Source organism: Saimiri boliviensis, chromosome 2 (assembly GCF_048565385.1).
Source record: "Saimiri boliviensis isolate mSaiBol1 chromosome 2, mSaiBol1.pri, whole genome shotgun sequence".
Taxonomy (NCBI): domain Eukaryota; kingdom Metazoa; phylum Chordata; class Mammalia; order Primates; family Cebidae; genus Saimiri; species Saimiri boliviensis.
The window spans coordinates 62,897,490-62,917,805 of record NC_133450.1 but is presented as its reverse complement, the minus strand read 5'-3'; the positions used below and the strand labels follow the sequence as shown (position 1 = coordinate 62,917,805).

General features: G+C 52.5%; 1 protein-coding gene across 3 annotated transcripts in view; it reads right to left on the bottom strand.

Annotated features, from left to right (window-relative positions):
* ITPK1 (inositol-tetrakisphosphate 1-kinase) overlaps window positions 1–20,316 on the bottom strand; it is a 179,689-nt gene that overhangs the window by 40,084 nt on the left and 119,289 nt on the right. For all 3 annotated transcript variants that reach the window (XM_074393450.1, XM_010350552.3, XM_074393452.1), the window contains one exon: window positions 14,448–14,565. In XM_074393450.1, the coding sequence (XP_074249551.1) occupies window positions 14,448–14,565 (118 nt within the window). The remainder of the gene's footprint in view (window positions 1–14,447; window positions 14,566–20,316) is intronic.

The window sequence follows — 20,316 nt, the reverse complement described above, 5'->3', positions numbered from 1 at the left end:
GTGTTTAGAATACAAGGCTGGATCTGGGGCTGTCAGTTGCCAGAACAGTACCAGAGAAAACACAAAGGGAACACTGCCCACCCCTGACAGTGTTCTTGGCCGAGTCAGAGCCCCTGAGGCAGCTGAATGAACGCCACGTCAGAGACTTCTCTGAAGGCTTGAGGGGAGGGGAGGAAGGTGGAGGGCTCTGGCCCATGACAAGACCAACAAGTCCACTCCAAGCCAGGCAGAGTGGGCCTGTTGTAGCCCCATGCCCCAAAACAAAAAGGGGTCTCACTAAGAGGGACCGTCTCTGTTCCTGGTGGTAACTTGCCCTTTCTTACCTGCCTGGCCTTTGCCTATGCTGTACCTGACCCTGGAATGCCCTGCCTTCTCATCTCTGCCTACTGAAATGGAATCTTGATAATTATAACTGAAGCCCGGGGATTTGGCCCAGGCTGGGGACTTATTACTGTTGGGCACCTACAAGGGATCCCTTTCTCATAGGTTTTTGTTTGTTTGTTTGTTTGTTTTTTGAGATGGAATCACACTCTGTCACCCAGGCTAGAGTGAAGTGGCACAATCTTGATTCACTGCAACCTCCACCTCCTGGGTTAAAGCAATTCTCCTGCCTCGGCCTCCCAAGTAGCTGGGACTACAGGTGCATGCCACCATGTCCAGCTACTTTTTGTATTTTGAATAGAGACGGGATTTCACCATCCTAGCCAGGCTGGTCTTGAACTCTTGACCTCAGGTGATCCACCCACCTTGGCCTCCCAACGTGCTGGGATTATAGGCATGAGCCACCACACCCAGCCTCTCTTGTAGTTTTTCTTGGCCACCAGGGAGGCACCTGACCCACGCTTGGAGCCCCTCAGCACTGTTCTGACCTGTGGAGCTGGCACACAGATTGTGGTTATGGCTTGTCCTGTCTTTCCTTCTCCTTAACTCATCCTTTGCCCACCCCAGACAATAATGCCTGTCCCAATGCCTGCCAATGTTCCCCCTCAATTTCCGGCCTCCACCCCATCTCTTTCTGACCACAGTCACAACACTCAGCACACCCTCAGCATCTTTTCCTGAAGCCACCCTGTCTTCCCCAACAGGCTAAGCAAAAACTGCCCCTGGAGGCCCTCTGGGCCTTGGCATGGGGCTCTTTCTAGCAGCACCAATAGCCCCATTTCTCCTGAACATCCTGCTCCTTATCCCTGGAATGGCTCTCACCTTCTAACCAAGCCCAGCATTTCAGAGCTACTCCAAATACCACCTCTGCAAAAGCCCCACAGACAGCCAGGACCATCCACTCTTGTGGCCCTGAGCTCATGACCCCACCTGCCCCAGGCTTGTCTCCCATGGGAGCAGGATTTCTGCTCAGAGGCTCCCGCAGTGCATCTGCTTGTTACCTATCTGATTCTTGAAAATGTTCTTCCCTCCTTTGCACACTTATTAAGCACGTACTATGTTCCAGGTCCTGACATGTGGATTCATGGCCCCCAAAGATACGCTCGCCCCATCCTCAAGGTCCTCACAGTCAGGTGGGGAAGAGAGCAGCCAGCGGACACTGATGAAACAGTGGAATGAATGTGTGATAGGGCAGCAAAGGGTCTGTGGGCAGGGAGGAAGGCAGTGAGGCCCACGCAGGGAAGGGAGTGTGCAGCACAGAGGGCCTCTGGGAGGAGGTGGCCTGAGCCAAACCCTGAAGTTGGAGTTAGTCATGGGTACTGAGAGTATTTCAGAAAGGCAGAACACCATGGACAAAGGCCAAGAATCAAGAGAGGTGCCCGTGGGGTTCAGCTTGGCTGCAGTGTGGAGTGCAGAGATAGTATGGCAAGAGACAGGGGAGGGGGTGGGCAAGGGTGTCGTGCCCCAAGACGTCCAGCACAGGTGACAGGGCCTGGAGAGATGCAATGATAGCAATTAAATTCCATTGAACTTGGAAGTATGCAAGGAAAAACCACTGTCTTTACTCAGCGTGGCAGGCAGAACCTAAGGCAACCCCAGATCTCCTGCGGCCGGGCGACTCCCTGCATGATTTGCCAGGACTGCATGCATCAAAGATGGGTTTTACTCTATGACTCGGTTATATTGCATTGCTGCCCTCAAAACAGGGAGACGGTCTGGGTGGCTCTTACTGTATCACACACAGAGCTTATTCTCTGAAGAGAAAGCTGGAGATTCAAAGCACAAAAAGATTGGCTGGCCATGGCTGTCTTGCAAGTAGAGGGGCATCGTGAGAAGAAATGCAGGGCCTGTAGGAGCCACCAGTCAGCAAGGGTAGGGACCTCAGTCCTACAGCTACCAGGAAGTGGATTCTGCCAAAGAGAGTGAGCTTGGAGGTGGATTCTTCCTCAGGGCCTCCAGACGAGCACCTGGCCCTGCAGACACCTTGATTTCAGCCTGTGACACCCTGGACCAAGCGCCCAGCCACACATGTGAGCCTCTGACCCACCCAACCGTGAGATAATAAACAGGTCCTGTCATAAGCCACTCAGTCTGCTGTCATCTATCATGCAACAATAGGAAATCGACGAGTCCAGCTACTATGAGCTTTCAAGGGGGAAACGCAATTGTGGTATTTGGAGCAACTTCGGGGAAGGAGGAGGCATTTCGCCAGTGGCTACAGCCCCCTACCCTGCTCCCTGAAGGCATCTAAGAGACCCTATGGCCTTGCCACAGCTGCAACCTCCCTGCTGGCAGCTAGAGCCTCACTCAGCTACTTGGTGACAGGCGAGCTGTGGAGAGAAAACACTGGAGTGCGGGAACAGAAGACAACAAATGCCACCGGTGCAACATTAGTCCGAAAACACCAGCCACAGGCAGGGGGAGGGCAGGTTTCCTCCCGCCCTACTTAGCTAGTGACTCATTTCATCTTACGTGACCAGAGAGCCGTTTGCAACCAGAATGTCCAAAGCCCAGGAGAAGAGGAGGCAGACACTGGCCCAGACAGAGAGACATTTCTGCACCCCATGTCTGAGCTTGGTGGCGGTAGTTGGAAATGTGGATAGACTCCGTGGCAGCTGTTCCCGCTGACTTACAGCCCCTTCCAGAACCCGGGCAGACACTCACTGTCCCTACTCGGCTCTAGCTCCCACTCCCAAAATGTGGCAGCCTTTTGGCTTTCAAGACATTTAAAAAACGTGGAGGGCCCTTTCTGGCAGTACCTACTCTAAAAGCAAAACATCTTAGCTTGGCCCCAGAGCAAAGATGCTGCTTACTTTGATGAACTCATCCATAATTTTTAACAATGGGACAATTTTCTTCATACAAAAAGGGCTCTAATGAATCAACAAGGCCAACAACTCAACTAAAAAATGGGCACACAACAGGCAAAGATTCATTCATAGAAGACATGCAAATGGGGCCAGTGAATCCATGATTGGCTCAATTGTGCCAATAACGACAAACACACATCAGACGAGCTGGGTATGGTTTCCCCAAGCAGACTGGCACCATCAGGAGTGAAATTTGCTCAAACTTTTTGAAGGGCAATCCAGTGAGATCTGCCAATGTGAGGAATGTTTATCATCTTTGTCTAAGAAATTCCACTTCCAGGGATTAACCATACAGAAATATGCAGAGAGCTGTTTACTGCAGCCCAGTTTGCTTTAAAAAAAAAAATCCAAACAAAACTGGAATGACCTTATGGGCCCAACATAAATTAGGATTCATTATTCATGTGTGGAAATATTATGCTGCCAGCAAAAGGGGCAGACCTGATCTCCCTCATCTTCATGGGCTGATGTGAAAAGGAGCCAAGACACATGTTCAGTGGGGACAAAGAGCTACATTGGGACACATGTAATAGGACCCTGTTTCTAAAATGTATACACTGGAATAGAGCCTACTGTAAGGAAAAAATAAAAGTGCACACACATCTCTACATGTATGAATAAGGGTCTAGAAGGATAAATTCCAAACTATCAACAGCAGCTATCTCAGGGAAGTGAGGCTGGAGTTCAACAGATTCGAGAAGCACCAGCAATTAGGGCTCCACACCCTAATACAGGGAGGTCAAGAACAGACCTGCACAGGGCTGGAAGTGAGGGCGGCCAGGAGGCGCCCAGTCAGGGAATTCCTCAGTGTGGTGAGTGGAACAGTCCCTCACCAAAAGCCCCAAGAGGAGGAGGGGACTCTATAGTTGACTGGATGGAAAAGGATAAATTCTGTGAAACTTTACTGATTCTAGGGCATGTTTTTCATATTTTCAATCTCTAAAATTGAGATGTGTCTCATAATCGATATTTCACATCTTACTTAGGATTTTTTTCTTTTTTCTTTTTTTTTTTTCTTTTTGTTTTTTTGAGACGGCGTTTCACTCTGTTGCCCAGGCTGGAGTGCAGTGGCGCAATCTCAGCTCACTGAAATCTCCACTCCTGGGTTCAAGCAATTCTCCTGCCTCAACCTCCTGAGTAGCTGGGACGACAGGCGCTTGCCACCACACCTGGCTAATTTTTCTATTTTTAGTAGAGACGGGGCTTCACCATATTGGTCAAGCCGGTCTCAAACTCCTGACCTTGTGATCCACCTGCCTCAGCCTCCCAAGGTGCTGGAATTGCAGGCGTGAGCCACCACACCCAGCCAGGATTAAAAACAACAACAACAACAAAAAAAAAAAAAAAACATAAAGCATCAGTGCATCTTACAATCGGTGGTGAAATTCAATATAATGCCCCAGACTAAAGATTCATATTATATTATTAAGGCTCTGAGAAGTCCTGCAGCAAAGAAACATGTAATACTGATTCTCCAACACATCTCATACTTTTCTCTTTTCCTTATTTTGCCTTTCCCTTTGTTCACACATGAGATGATGCTGACACTCTGCAAGGTGCCACCTCGTGCCCTGTGGATGTCTGCAAAGCTGGAAGGGGATCCTGTCACTTTCCAGGGCAACGGGAGTGGTTGGAGACACATTTCTTACAATCCTTTATGATGACTGTTCAGTAAATACTACAGTAACAATGACAAGAACCATCAACGGATGCTACGAGAGAAGGGCAAAGGTATGAGAGGTGGCATACGCAAAGAATCCTCTTAGAAGGTTCTTGCCAACTACAAAGGAAAAAATAGAAATTTAGAATGGAGAAGCCTGGTGGACTTTAACCAGATCACTGCTGCTGAGCAGACAGAAGACATCCCTGTCCTCATGAGCCTCCTGATACAACGTGCTAGGAAGGGACTGGCACTGCTAGGTGGCGTTCCTGCTGAAAATGGGTGACACTGACCTAGTCTCAAAAACACCAGATAAACCCGAATTGAGGCACATTCCACAAAATAAACATAGCAAGGTCAAAACCTGAAGCTCTATCCCAGATGGCAGGAGACCACAGAGAACGACAACCAGATTGGATCCTGCACCAGAAAATGGTATTAGTGAGACAACTGGGGAAATTCGAATTCATTCAGGCCTTTCGACTACTGAGTAGTCATCGCCGTGAACTTCCTGGTTTAGATGATTATGGTCAGATTAACATTACGGTGTTAACAGCGGAGGAAGCTGTGCAAAGGGTATACGGAAACTTTGTGTACTATGTTTGCAACTCTGCACATCAAAATTTCTTAAAAATAAAGATTATACTAAACAAACCTGTGCAATGTGAACTTTATTATAATAAATCTAGAATACATCGTCTAGTAGCCAATAAGGACATTTTCAAAAGCCCACTTGTGTTACGTGATGGGTCACCCTAAGACACTCTTGTTTGGGGGAAATAAACTCAGACTACACATTTGCAAACACAGGGCTGGACGCTTGGGCGGAATGGATAGAGGGGAGCAAGTGCCTGGCAGGGTCTGGTCTCATGGGGTCACCGGAGGACTGCCATCAAGGGTGCCAGGGGTTGCTGCCTTTAGCACTAAGTGCAAGTTCAGAAAGAGGAGTCACAGGGTCACGGCACAAAGGGTGTGTTCTGAAATCCACCACGCACTGTCCCCCAGGAGAGCTCCCATCTACTGAGGAATCCTTACAACAACCTACGGGGAAGGTGCCACCAGCATTATCTCCTTTCCCATTTTACAGATAGGAAAGCTGGGGCTCAATGCAGCTGAATAACTTGCCTAAATGCACACAGCTGGGTGTTCAGGAGAGGATCTGAACCCAGGCAGTCTGACTTTAGATTCACCATGGCATTGCCTCTGAAAAGACCCCTGCAGAGATGTGAGTCCCATGGAGAGAGCACTGAACTGAGAGTCAGAAAGGTGCTGAGGGTCCTGGGTCAGCTATGCAACAACTCTGGGCCTCTATTCTCATTGTTCAGGATTCGGAGAAGAGCAGTTTTTGTAGGGCTTCGAGAACTCAAGATCTCTCAGCCGGAAAAACACTAAGTGAGCCATAAATGGACATTAAAGTGTAAATGCCTGCTGTTGGATACTTTCTGATGAATCTGACCAACAAGGAGGTTTTGAGTACCCATGTGCCCTGCTTAAATCCCAGGGGAGCCAGGAGACTCCGTGCGAGGAGGGGGAGGAAGGTTCCTTTGAACTGATTCTGGAGGGAGTTAGTCATCACAGCTAAGCAGTGCCAAGTAGGGGACTGGTGAAAAGGGGAAAGGAATTGGGGTGAGAGCAGAAGTCCCAAAGACAAATGGTCTGTTCACCAACTGGCCCAGGATCAGCGGCAATGCCCTAGTAGAGTGAACGGAGCTGGGTGATGTCACTGGGGGAGTACCTCCTAGAGGAGGGGTGTCTGTGGGTCGAGAGGAGACAGGGGTTCTCAGAAAGCTCTGCAGGAAGGCCGGGGGCAGGCCCACCTGGACCAAGTTGGGTATCTCGTCCAGAAGCCACTGAGCTGGATGGTGCTGGAGGGGCTGGTGGGCTGCAGGTAGAAAGGCCTTCTTAGTTTTACTGGAGGACAGGTCTCGGCCATGGTCTTAAAGGCCCAGCAAGGTTAAGCTCTGAGTGAACAGACATGAACATTCTTCCCAAAAATGAAAGTGCAGTTCTCCTGTAGGGTGCCAGCCAGTTGCCTTGAGAGCTCAGTTCACTCCTGTTGAGTCTCTCCTGGGAACCTGCAGACCAGTGCCCTGGGCCACAGCTGTGGAAGTGAGGAGCCTGGCAGAGAATCTGGCATCTGTTTTGTCTCTACCAGGGTCCTCAGGAGGCCTGGACCTGACAACCTCCCCAGGAAAAGCTGATCCAGGCTCCAGGGCCACTGCCCTCCAGGCACAGCTCCCAGCCCTGATGGGACAAAGGGGTGAGGCTGCCAGAGGGAGGGTGGGGAGGCTCTCATTACTCTCCAGGGACCCCTCGTCCCCCTGCTGCAGCTAGGCCAGGGAAGAGGAGATGCCATGGAAAGGGCCAAGAGCAGGCCTGTGGGCCTGACGTGGAGCTGGCTTTGGCTGTGGAGGTGCAGGAGAGGGAACGAGGCAGGGTGAATCTGGGGGTGTGCTCCCTGAGGCCCTGTTCTGCCCTGAACATCTTCTGACTTCTGCTGCCTCAAGCAAGAGCCCGGCCAGCAGGACTGATGATTCCAGGATTCCTGGGTTCTGGGGGCTGATAGGGCCTTGTCTGAGAATGGGCCCTCCTAGGACTGTAAATGCCTGGATGGCTGCAGAGGTGGCCCCTGGCTCCAGAGGACAGGAGCAGACTCCACAGAAGGGTCAGCTAAGGGCAAGGAGATGGGAGGGATTCCAAGAATCAGCTGTAAAACAGACGCTTATTGTAAGGGAACAGGGTGAGCTTTGGTATCAACATGGAGAGGACGCACCAGCTCTGAAACCTCAACCAAGTTACCGTAACCTCTCTAAGGTTCCACCCCGCCATTTGTAAAGGGGAAGCCTACAGCTGAGGGAAGGAGCAGCTTTGAGGACAGAAGGAGCCCCATCGTAAGCCAGACCTGGTCCCACGTGCCCTGGGGCACCATTTCCTCCTCACCCCACAGCTCCCAGGCTGGGGGAGGGCACTGGCCTCCACATGGCAGGTGCCAGGAGGGAGGCTCATGCAGACTCAGACCGGGGCTGGCCTCGGCTCCAGCTGCTGCCTCATGTCAACGAGGCAGCCCCAAGCACAATCCTGCTCTGCAGAGCCTCCCTGCACCCGAAGGGCTGGTCTCAGCCTGGGAGGTAGACAGTAGTCGATGTGAAAACAACAACAGTGGCACTCCCACAAATCCCCAAAGTCCAGGAAAGGGAATCACAAGCCAAGCAGCTCCCCTGAGAGGACCCTAACCTCCCTGGCACCCTGTTCTTCCTCATTCCAGACCACTCAATGGGGCACGCTGACCCCTCACCTCAGCCCAGTGGGCTGGGCAGGCACCCACCAAGGGGTCACTCTGCCTGATCTGGGGTGAGGCCACCACCTGAGACACCCACTCAGCACATCTGAGGCACTGGGTACCCACTTCCCAGGTGAGCAAACAACTCAGGGGACAGTGACTGGCCCAGACCACCCGAGGGGCTAAGATTAGAAGCCTCATCAGCAACAAGGTCCCTCTTTTCCTGCCATATGTGTGGTTGCCTTCAAGTGTCATTTCCTGCACCCCAGAGGGCACCTCCAGGGGCAACCACCATGCCACCAGCACCAGGAGAGCCTGGGCAGGACTCGCTGGCAGGCACAGAGCCCCGACCCTACCTATCTTTGCCTTGGTCCGTCTCCACAGGGGAGTTGGGGTGCAGGAGGAGTACACACAGGGGTGAGGAGTTGGGCTTGGGAACCACTGGCTAAGAGCAGACCCACACGGTGTGGGTTCTGATCCCAAATCTGCCCCCTAGTAGTTCTGCGACCTTAAGTACCTTAAGCTCAAAGTCCCTCAGTGTCCTCACCTCTATAACGGGGGTGATAATAGAACCTTCCTCATAGGGTCATTAAGTGGATGAAGTTAGCTACTAACTGTAAAGTACTTAACACAGTGCCTGGCAGGCTTAGTGCCTGACTAGGCGCAGACAGACACACAGCTCCGAAAGGTCACACAATGTGGGGGCAATGGGCAGGGTCTGAGGCCTTGACACCAAGCCCCACCTTTCTAGCTCCTGAGGGTTGAGAGCCACTTCCTGCCTCTGAGAGTATCTCCCCACCAACCACAAACACCCAAAGGCTTTTTGGAGAATTGTTTCTCCCAGGCTCTAAGGAATGTTACTTTCTCTTTGCTTAGTATTTAGATTACTCAATTTCAATCTAGCTTTCAAATGGTCTCTAAGATGAGCCCTGATTAAGTTCCCATAAAACCACAGACAGAAGCATTCACTCTGTGGTATGCACTTCCCACCCACCCCGCCAGTCCCCAGAGAGGCCTGGGGTCCCAAAACAGGCCATCGGTCACCCCCAGAGCACATGTGTCAGAGCTTCAGAGAGAAGGAGAACAGGACAGCCACCATCACCCCAAAGCAGTCAGAGCTCTCAAGGACCTCTCCAGCCTGTTGCCCAATGGTCTGAGACCTGCTGTCCCTGCAGACAGGAACACAAACCCACAATAGGCAACTACAGCCCAGGTCCCTTCTCACACATGGTGCCTTCTCAGCCAGTTCTGGAGCCAGCTAAAGCCCTGCCCAGAATTGCTTGGCCTGGGCTGGCACAGCCATGCCTTGGCCTTGGGGCTTCTATCTCTGGACCCTGGCCCTGGTGGCAGAGTGGGCTGCTGACGGGAGAAACAGCGTGCAAATTCATGAGAGGTGAGTCAGTGTTTGTCACTGCACCTCCTCCCTCCCTCCCTCCCCAAGGCCTGCACCAGGGAATGCTAAATTTCTAGGAAGAATTAAGAGCTTGGTTTGAATTGAACCCAGGCTCAGCGCTTCCTGTGCCTCTGCCTAGGGGGTGTGGGTCTGGGTATAGGCATGGCTGCCTCCCAGAAGCAGTCATCTATGACAAAAAACTGGGGCCTGGCATGCTGAGGGAGGTCACTCTGCAAGCCTCCCAGCCTCCAAGATGCTGGCTGCTACAGGGAGGGGACTGCCGCTAAGGTCACAGGCTAAGGCCAAACCCCCAGCCAGCCAGAGAAGAAATTCCAAGCTCATTCAGCCATGGGAAAGGTGGGTCCTCAGGCAGGAACCCATGTCCTGGAAAGTGACCTCCCCTAACACTCATTCTAGCCCTTCCTCCGTGGTGACAAAATCCACGTTTTAGCTGGGCACATGGCTGCTCAGAACAAGGACTCAATTTCCCAACTCCTTTGCAGTTTAGGATGTGACTAATTCTGTCCAATGTTGGAATAGAGCATTATATAGTTTCTGAACCCCTTCTTAAAAGAGAACTAGGCCTTTGCATTTACTTCCCTTTTTTTTTTCTTTTCCTTTTTTTTTTTTTTTTTCAGATGAAGTTTCACTCTTGTTGCCCAGGATGGAGTGCAATGGTGCCATCTCGGTTCACCGCAACCTCCGCCTCCCAGGTTCAAGTCATTCTCCAGCCTCAGCCTCCTGAGTAGCTGGGATTACAGGCATGTGCTACCATACCCAGCTAATTTTGTATTTTTAGTAGAGACAGGGTTTCTCCACGTTGGTCAGCCTAGTTTTAAACTCCCAACCTCAGGTAATCCGCCTGCCTCGGCCTACCAAAGTGCTGGGATTATAGGTGTGAGCTACCGCACCCAGCCTGCTTCCTTTTTCTTCGTTGTCCTCTCCATCCTAATGTCTAAATCTTGGATATGAGGGCTGGAAGTGTAGCCATCACCCAGGACCAGACTGCTTGACTACAAAAGAACAAGGAGCTAGAAGGAGCCCGGGTCCCAGCCCCCCAGGAGCTAGAAGGAGCCAGGGTCCCAGCCCCTGCGCCCTTGCTGGATGGCCTTCCTCTGGGCTTTTACATCAGAGAGAAAGGAAGTTCTGTCTCATTTAAGTCACCATTATTTTAGGTCCGCTGTTAAAGCAACTTGAATGCTAACTGGTACTAAGTGTTTGAAGCTGCCAGAGCTGAGGCAGAGAAACGGCCCTGCTTCCCCTCCAGGCTCTGAATGACACGAGGATGAGCTCTGCAAATGTGGAACTGAGATGGCAGCAACCTCACAAAGGCTGCCCAGAGATGGCGAGGCTGGGAGCTCCCAGCAGCAGGCCTCAACTGTCTCCTGGGTGCAGAGCTGGAGTGGGAGAGGCCCTCCCACCTCCCATCAGGTGGGAATGGCTGATGCTCCACAGGGAAACAGACGGCCCATCTGAGCACAGACCTTATCCAAGGGCTCTGACTGTTATTCCTGGAAGACTCTCCCTTTGTGCCATGGCCCAGCTGCCCACCTCCACTGCAGAGCAGGGGGTCTGGTTGTCTCCTCCCCCTGCCCATCAATGGGATCCTGGCAGTCCTAAAGTGCCCACCCATCCCCTACCAGCTCTGTCTTCCCTGCAGCTGTCCAGATTCTCTGAAAACAGGGAGCGGCCTTAGTGCCAAGGAGGGTGACAACCGGAGGAAGTCTTGCCAAGTCCCTTCTCCCAGCACAAAAGCGTGTCACTGGATTGCTGTGATTATCTGAGGGAACTTCAAGGGTAATTATGGCCATTTACAGTATGCCTGAAAGGGCTGAGTGCCTCCAGGAATAGTGGGGAGTAGAGGAGGAGGGCCCAGGGTGTGCTTCCCAGGAAGGCTCTCTGCCTCCGCAGTTGGTGGGGACATGCAGCAGGGACCCATCCAGCAGTGCTGGTGAATGGACAGGCCCCTAGTGGGGCAGGGAAGGGATCCAGGAAGTCCCAGCCTCTGACTGCCCTCCTGGAAGAATGCAAGCCCAGGCCCAGCATGCACAGTAAGGAAAATCCAGGGTGCAACATTCATGGCCCACCCTCTGGACACTTCCTGCTGATCTAGAACCAAGCATGCATTAGGGTTTGGTCAACAGCTCTCTCTCTGGACCTGCTGGGGGACTTGGCCCTCTCCTGGAACACCCACAGCTCTCCCCTTGCAGGCAGCTCCTGAACTTTATAATCTCCCAGTGAACTAGGACACACCATGCTTAAAATTCCTGACCTGATTCCTAACTGCCTCCAGGAGAGGCCCAATTCCAGAGCTGGGCAAGTGGGTGACGAAGGTACCCTCTGGGCCTGCCTCTCGGCGCATGACTTCCTACGGTCCACCTCATCACTGGGTTCCTGCTCCCCGAACACACCATGCACGCTCACACCCTGGGCCCAGGCTGACTCTTGATCCCCAGCCCTCGTCTTCCACACCTAAAAATTTAAGATAGATGTTAAGACTCAATTAGGATGCTGAGTGGTGGGAGCAGCCAGAGCAGTTGCTATTCCCGGGTGACTCAGCGGGCTGGTCCCATGCTAAGTGCTCTGCAGACATCATCCCAGCTATCCTGACCCCTGACCCCATGGCTGAACCAGGTATTATCCGCATCTTCTAGAAGACCAGCAGAACTCAACTGATTGACTTTTCAGAGACCACACGGCTAACAAGAGCCCAGACTGAAACCCACATTCAGTATGCCTCCCTCCAGAGCCTATGCTTTTAGTTCTGAACAGCCCCTCGGCGACACCTTCTCAAATCCCACCCAAACCTGTCACTCTTCGAACGGACTTGACCTGGACATGAGATGGCTGCTGGTCCACCACCTTCTTCCACTAACTGGTCCTTCTCACGTTCTAACGTCACCTCCCGCTCTTCATACAGGCAGTGTCTGACAAGCACACCTTCTGGAAAGAGGCTGACTCCCCTTCCAGAACCAAAACATTTGGCCAAAACTTCACCCATGGAAGACTGAGGTGAAGGTGACCCCAGGAGGGGACGTACAGCCCTTTCTTCCCCTCTGGAATTTTGGATGGATCCAGGAAGACAGTGCCAAGGTGGGGGAGGTGGATAGCAGACGCCAATCATGCCAGGTCCAGCTAATAAAGGCTGCTGGTGCATGCTAAGAAAGCCTGCCCACATGAGGCACCAGGATGACATCCCCACTCTCTACACTCACCAGTGTGTCAGGCATTCAGGGAAAGAGGCCCCAGGGAGCCCTTCCGGACAGCCAAGTCCAGCAGCCAGTTCTTCCGCAGGGTACAATCCTTCAAGACAGAACCGAGGACTCACCCACTCTCCAGGCCAGGGTCCTCAGTTATGCCCATTTCAGGTCCTTCTAGATCCAGGGCCCTCTGGCCACGGACATGAAAGTCCAGCTCAGAAGCCAGGGAGCCCGAGTCAGAGAGACCTGGCTGGATGCTGGCCCAGCCACCTGAATGCTGCGTGACGTGGGACGTCTGCTAACCTCCCAGAGCCTCTGGATTCATCTGTAAAATGGGAAGGCTCAGACCAGGCGTGGTGGCTCATGCCTGTAATCCCAGCACTTTGGGAGGCTGAGGCAGGTGGATCATGAGGTCAAGAGATTGAGACCATCCTGGCCAACATGGTGAAACCCAGTTTCTATTAAAAATACAAAAATTAGTCAGGCATGGTTGCGTGCGCCTGTAGTCCGAGCTACTTGGGAGGGTGAGGAAGGAGAATCGCTCGAACTCAGGAGGTGGAGGTTGCAGTAAGCGGAGATTGGGCCACTGCACTTCAGCCTGGCAACAGAGCCAGACTCTGTCTTAAAAAAAAAAAAATGGGAAGGCACATCATTCCCACTTCTAAGAGCACCAAAAGGCAGAATACAGAGAAGGCCTAACCCAAAGCCAGGAACACAACACATCCCCATAAATGGTGGTCTCAGACTCCGATGCAGATGGTCTGCCTCTGGAGCTATAAGCCAAATGGCACCCACTGGTCCTACCAGTCGCCGTCACAGGAAATTATACCCAAGGCCAAGTCACCATCCAGATCAGGATTCAAGGCAGCCAGGTGAGGCCTCATCATGGTCTGTAGGGCAGGGAACAGGGGCTGACTCCTTGACCCCAGGATAAATCCTCACAAAGTGGAGGGACCAGGCCAAGCATTTCCTTAAAATTAAACAAGAGCTCTCAGCAGGGCACACTTGGACCAAGCAAAGTGAACTAGAAGATTACTGTTAACCTGAATCTTTCCACAAAGTCTTTCTCACATAAACAACTTGAAAATGCAGCCTTGAGATCTCTGGCTGGGCCTGACCCCCGGGGTAGGGAGGGGTCAGGGGTGAGTCCTCAGGGACAGGAGCCTGCAGCTGGCAGGGGAGGCACCACAGTGAAGAGGGAGGCCCCTGTCCTCGAGAACAGAGTGGACCCATGAGGTCCAGCAGCCACATGACATCTCCACGTGTTTGAGTAAAGGCCTTCAGTTTCTGTCTGTGTCCTCTACCCAGTTACATAACTCCACTTGCCTGCCTGCTGCTGAGCTGTCTACACATACTCCTGCTCTCCAGCCTCTGTGCTACCAGGACACTTCAATGTCACCCACAGGTTCAAGATAGCAAAACAAAACCCTGACAGCCCTTTCCATGAGAGCACCATGAAACAACCCTGAGGGCTGTTTCCTCACTGCTGGTCACAGGAGAATAAAAGGACCTCCCCAGAATGACTGCCCCAAGGAATTCAAATGCTTCCTGCCACAAAGCACTTAAAAAGACAAGACCTCTCTCTCTCTATCTCAGGCCATGGCCACTCTGTGACCACAGAGGTGGCTGCCTGGCATGGATGCGGGGCCACACATGTCCCTACCTTCCATGTAGGCCTCAATCTTCCGGATGAGCTCGTAGGACTTGGAGCGGTCAAGCAGAGTTCTGATGGCAGGGAGCGGGTCCAGGATGATGGTCTCAGGGTGAGCATCGATGTACTCCTGAAAGGGAATCATGCTGCTCTGGTTAGAGCAGGGGTAATGCCAGGCAGCACCTCCCCCCTCGCGCCCTCTGCACGTCCATTCACTCCTATCCTGCCCTCCAGCCCCGGTTTTGGTGGAGGGTGGTTCGTCCCAGCACTGGGGCGCTGTGAGCAATCACCTGGAGATCTGAGAGAGAGGCCTCACCAGGCCATACTCAGAAATAGAGCCTCACGCAGAAGACAGCGAGGAAACCAGAACCAGGCCCCGGGCAGGCCGCCTGACTCCAGACAAAACTTCACCCTGAAGCAGATCCGCTCCAGGCACTGGCTCCTCTCTCTGGGAGTGGCCTTCCTGCACCCCGTGCTCACAGGGACTCTGAGGCAGGGCCAGGAGAGTGGGATGATGCCAGGAGTCATCAGAGGGTCTGCAGGAAGGTGTGGTTGAGAGAAACACGCCACCAGGGTGGGCACCAGCCACCCAACACTCAAGTACTTCACTTCCATACCTACCAGCTTCGGGGTAGGCATGGAGGAAATGTCAAGAGAGAAGCCGTGACAAAAACAAGTCTTTAAGAAACTTCTAATCTTCTTAGGGGAATAACCCTAACTTACACTGCAGGAAAGACACCGCTGTTCAGAACAGAACTCAGTAAAACAATGGGCAGAGCCCCACGCCACCCTGCGGGGGGGGGCCCAGACCAACCCGGCCGACACAGCAAATGAGGTCACCCTCTGCTCTCAACATCCATGATTCTAAGGACGAAACTGGAATGCTGATGTGATAAGAGTGGGGTCTCAGGGAAAAAGCTGGCCTGAAGAAGCCTCAACCAGCTGTTGCAGGTTGAATTGTGTGACCCAAATATACACTCAAGTCCTAACCCTTCAGCACCTGTGAGCATGGCCTTATTCATAAGGACACAGGGTCTTTGGGGATGGAATGGAGTCAGGACGAGGTCATGGTGCCTGTGAGTGGGCCTGAATCCTCTGGCTGGATTTCTTAGAGAGAAATCTAAACGCAGACGCAGGGAGGAGGCCGTGTGGAGACAGATGACTGCAGTGACATACCTACCAGCTCATCATGCCCACTTCGAAGAGTATCGAAGGGGAGAATACAAAGAGAAGGCCTAACCCAAAGCCAGGAACATAACACATCCCCGAAAAATGGTGGTCTCAGACTCCCACACAGATGGTCTGCCTCCGGAGCTGTGAGCCAAATGGTACCCACCGGTCCCACCAGTCACCATCACAGGAAATTATGCCGGAGGCCAAGTCAGGTAAGGGTTCAAGGCAGCCAGGTGAGGCCTCAATTGTGGTCTGCAGGGCAGGGAACAGGGGCTGCCTCCTTGACCCCAGGATAAATCCTCATAAAGCCTGAGGGCCCAGGCCAAGCTAAGGCACCACCAGGAGCCGGGAGAGGGGCAGGGAAGCTTCACCCTCAGGGTCTCCGGAGGGCACTAGATGCCCTGACTGGAGCCACTGGCTCCCACAGCTGGGAGAGAAGATTCCTGTAGTGTTAAGCCTCCGGGTTCGTGCTACTTGGTGACGATAGCCCCAGGAAACCGATGTGCCACCGTAATTACTCTGCCCAGCCAGCCCCCTTGCCCTCTGCTCACCCACTCCATAGCCTGTCAGTGAGGTCTGCACAGGCTGGGGAAATACACCCCAGTGCTGCCTTCCTAGTGAACCTTATTGACAGGAAGAAAGAGCCATTTGGAATCATTTTTCTTCAGTGAACTTATTTTAGTGCTAGTGACCACTTTTCAGAGCACTCGACACAAAAGCCAGAGACTCATATTCCCACTTCTGTTCTGAAATCGGTCTCCTTGTGTTTCGCGGCAGAGTGTCTGGCCCTGGGCTCCTTTCTGTCTTTCTGAGTCTTTAAAGACTTCCCCTGGCCTCAGTGGTGGCTGCATAACCTAGGGGAGTCCTCACATTGCAGTCCTCATGCCTGTGACTGTCCTCATCCCTTCACCATCCTCTCCCCGTACATGAGTGCGAGGCCCTGGAAGCAGGGCAGAAGCTGGTGTCACAGCTCCCTCCTACTGTCAGCAGGCCACTTGGCCACCGACCCGCTGCCTGTAGACAGTGAGCCAGGCATGGATGCAGGAAAGCCCACATCTGTCGCCCACACAGAGTGTGGGGACTAGCCGAGGAGACTCCCTCAGGAAGGTTTTATCCAGAGCTGCCCTGGGGCCAAGGGACCATGCCCAGTGCCTCTCTCCTGACCGTCTCAGCCTCCCCCAAGGGCCTGCACCTGATGCCCTGTCTCATTTGGGGGCTCTCCATCTTGGCACCATTCCTTCATCAGAGCTTGTTCTTTTCAACGCAATCCATGCTTCCATGAGAGCAGGTCATTCATGAAGCCCTCCTTGCCAAGACTCACACATACATATGAAATCATATTCATATCCCAACAGTAACAGCTGGGTGCAATGGCGCAAGCCCGTGGTTCCAGCTGCTTGGGAGGCTGAGGTGGGAGGATCACTCAGGCCCAGGAGACTGAGGCTGCAGCAATGCACAATGGTGCCACTGCACTCCAGCCTGGGCAATGGAGTGAGACCCTATCTCCAAAAAAGAAAGAAAGAAAAAGAAATGTCAACATTAAAAGGCCATCTACTCAAGAGACTTCACATCACTGACAGTGCTCAGGGCATTATGTGGGGTGCAGCAGATACTCACACGACCAAAACCTTTCTCCACTTCACCCCACCTGATCTGTAGTCCTGGCCAGCGTTCATGTCCTCGGTTACAAGCTAAAGGCACTCAGCTGTCCTCACTCCCCTCCCCTAAACACACCAGGAAGCAGCTTGGGGTAGTGGAAAGGCTATGTGATGGGGAGTCAAGAAGCACAGGTGCCTGGGGTCGTCACCTTTCAGAGTCACCTTTGGGCACGTCACTTGGCTTTTTAGGGTCTCAGTCTCCTCATTTGTGACATGAAGAGTACTGCAGATGACCTTAAGGTCCTTGGAAAGATGGCCTCTAGTTCGAAGGTCTAAACAGACTGAGAGAATGAAGAATGTGTTTGTAAAAGTAAACTTGAATGCTGCACAGCGGAGCTGTTCTAGAATGGGACAGACCACTTTCTAGAGGCATTCCAGGTAACGGGAGGGCCACCCACACACTTGTGCCTCCCTTCCAGAAGGAGCCTGCCAGTCAAGTGCATGGAAGGGATGACGCAATTCTCCCTCTGTAACTGAGGCTGCTTAGAACAGACATGCTCCTTCCTCCCCTCGAAGTCCCAAGAAGAGTATCCACTCAGCTCTGCATAACATGAAGCTGATTCTGATTCCATGTTTATGCATTAGGACAGTGACCTTTAAAGAGAGAACTGAGATTCATTAAGACATGAAGTTAAGCCAAACTCATGAGGGAAAGAGGCCACATGAAACCAAAGGGGAAAACATCTGACAAGCAGGCGCCAACAAGCTTTTGACTGGGGATGAAAGCTTCAGTATGAACAGAAGAATTATTCCTAAACACGATCTCTTCTGGGATGGGGACAGAGAGGGCAGAGTTTTTCCAGTCACCCTGCTATCCACAAGTGGACTTTGTGCCAAGCTTTCCAGCTTATCTGTTATACTGAGGGCCTCATGCATTTTTCACAAGTCTCTTAGAATTACCAAACCGCTGGGAGGGTGAGCACACTGCACGGTTTTATCACCACTTAGAGGAAGATGGGCACAACCGTATCCATGGCAAACGGTAAGCACACATTCCCTCGCAGGGTCTGCCGGCTGAAGGACACCAAGAGTGGGATCCTGGAGCCAACAAGGGCAGCCTGGTTCTCGGCAGAGACATCCAGCCCCGCAGGAATGATGGTTGGAACACACCTGGGGTGGAGCCTCACGGTGCCCACCCACAGCACAAGCTCTCTCCAGCTTTTTAGATGTCCCCAGCCTATGGAATGATGCCAACAGGGACAACCGGCTCTCTGCGAAACTGCCACTGAGAATCTGAGTGGAATGAGACGAACGTCAGAGAGACTCTTTCCTCCTCTGTCCTTACAGCCAGGAAATGGGCAGGGAGTTAGACACAGGGATTTGTTCTCTTCTCATGGAAAATGCTATCAGAGTTCCGAGTCTGGAGTTAACCCTCTGAGACTCGTCCTGGGTAAGGTCCATTCTGAATAAAGCCCTACCCGAAGCAGCTGCTGTGGGCATCACAGAGATCACGGATGTGAAGGGAGTTTGTAGACACAAAAATGAAAGGATTCTCGTTACCTGCAACACCTGTGGGCTCCTAGGGCCAAACCTGACACAAGGTCTCTGGGCTTACCCTGCCTTGCCCCATGCAGCTGACCCCAGGGGAGCTTGCTATGCCCATGGAAAGGGGCTGCAGTTCTGGCCCATGCCCATCCTCCCGCTGATGCCTGGGGTGCAATACAACCTCCCACCCCCAACCCCGCCGGCATCAATGTTTTAAATAGTAATCAGAATGATCCACCACAGTATACAATTGTAGCACTTTTCTGGTTTAAACAGGGGCAGTCACACAAAATATTCCATTTGATTCTCAGAGCAGCCCCATGGTTTACAGAGCAAACACCTCTATTTTTATTCCCATTTCATAATAAAGAAATCAAGTCTCTGAAAGGCAATGTGTCTGGCTCCGGGTCAAACACAACCAGCTGGGGGGCTTTGCCAAAATTCAAAATCAGCCATTCCAGTGTCAAAGCCCAGGCCTCTGCAGTGTACCTGGTTACCTACAGAAAAACAGACTCTGCGACTGAACTGCTATGAATCCCCAGAAAGGCTAGGCAGTACTTGAAAGCTAAACGCTGGTGAACTCTACAAAGCTTGGTCAGACAGGTTTGGAATCGCACACGGGAGCTCCCAGCAGGCAAGCCTCCTACATGGTCTCCAGGCAGCCTCCACTGCAAAGCTGGCCTCCTGGGCAGTCACAGGTCAGCAGATGTCTAGGGAGTGACGCAGACAGGAACTCCACAGTGGGGGCAAGCCTGCCCCACTACCCGCAGGAAGCCCTCACCCTCCAGGGACGGAAGTCCAGGGAGCAGCGTGGGTCACATGACGAAGGCGTGACAGGCAGAGCGGGGTGGGCGAGGTCAGGCCACAGGGGCCATGCTGCATGTGAACCTGAAGGCTGGATGGAGGCACAGGAAAGCCTTCAGGGAAAAGTTCAGAATTAGAGGTGAGTTTCAGAAAAATCCTGCCAGCCAGGAGCAACATGGGGGACTAGGCTGGAAGCCACGAATAGAATAAAGGTTTGAGAGCACCTGGTATATCAGAGAAAACCCATCTCCTGGTTTATTAACTTGCCTCCTTCCTTCCTCCTAAAAACCAGTGTCCCTGTCCCCCACCCTGGGGAAGAGATATCACATGGGAGGACAGGAACACAGGTGCTGGGGCAGGGAGCTCACAGCCCAAGGCTGAGGAGGGAGTTTCCTCCCATTAGTCTGTTTGATTTGTCCTTGTTGCATGCGGCATTGGTGTCCTCAGGCTGTGAGAACGTGATTTCTGAATCCCTGTGTACAGTTAAGACTTTATGGTGGCCCCGTGATACCCTCATTCCTGGTACTCATGCTCTTGCATAATCCTCTCCTCTCAGGTGAGGGGAACCTGAGGCCCCAACCAGCAGAAGGCGTCATTCCTGGGCTCACATTACGTAGCATAAGACTCCAGCCTCCTGCCCTCTTGCTGCTGCTGGTTTTGAAGACACGAGTGCCATAAAGCCAGTGGCCATCCTGTGCCTATGTGGCACAGACCTATAGATGCCCCTGGACACTGCGGGCAGCCTCCTGTAGCTGTAAGGA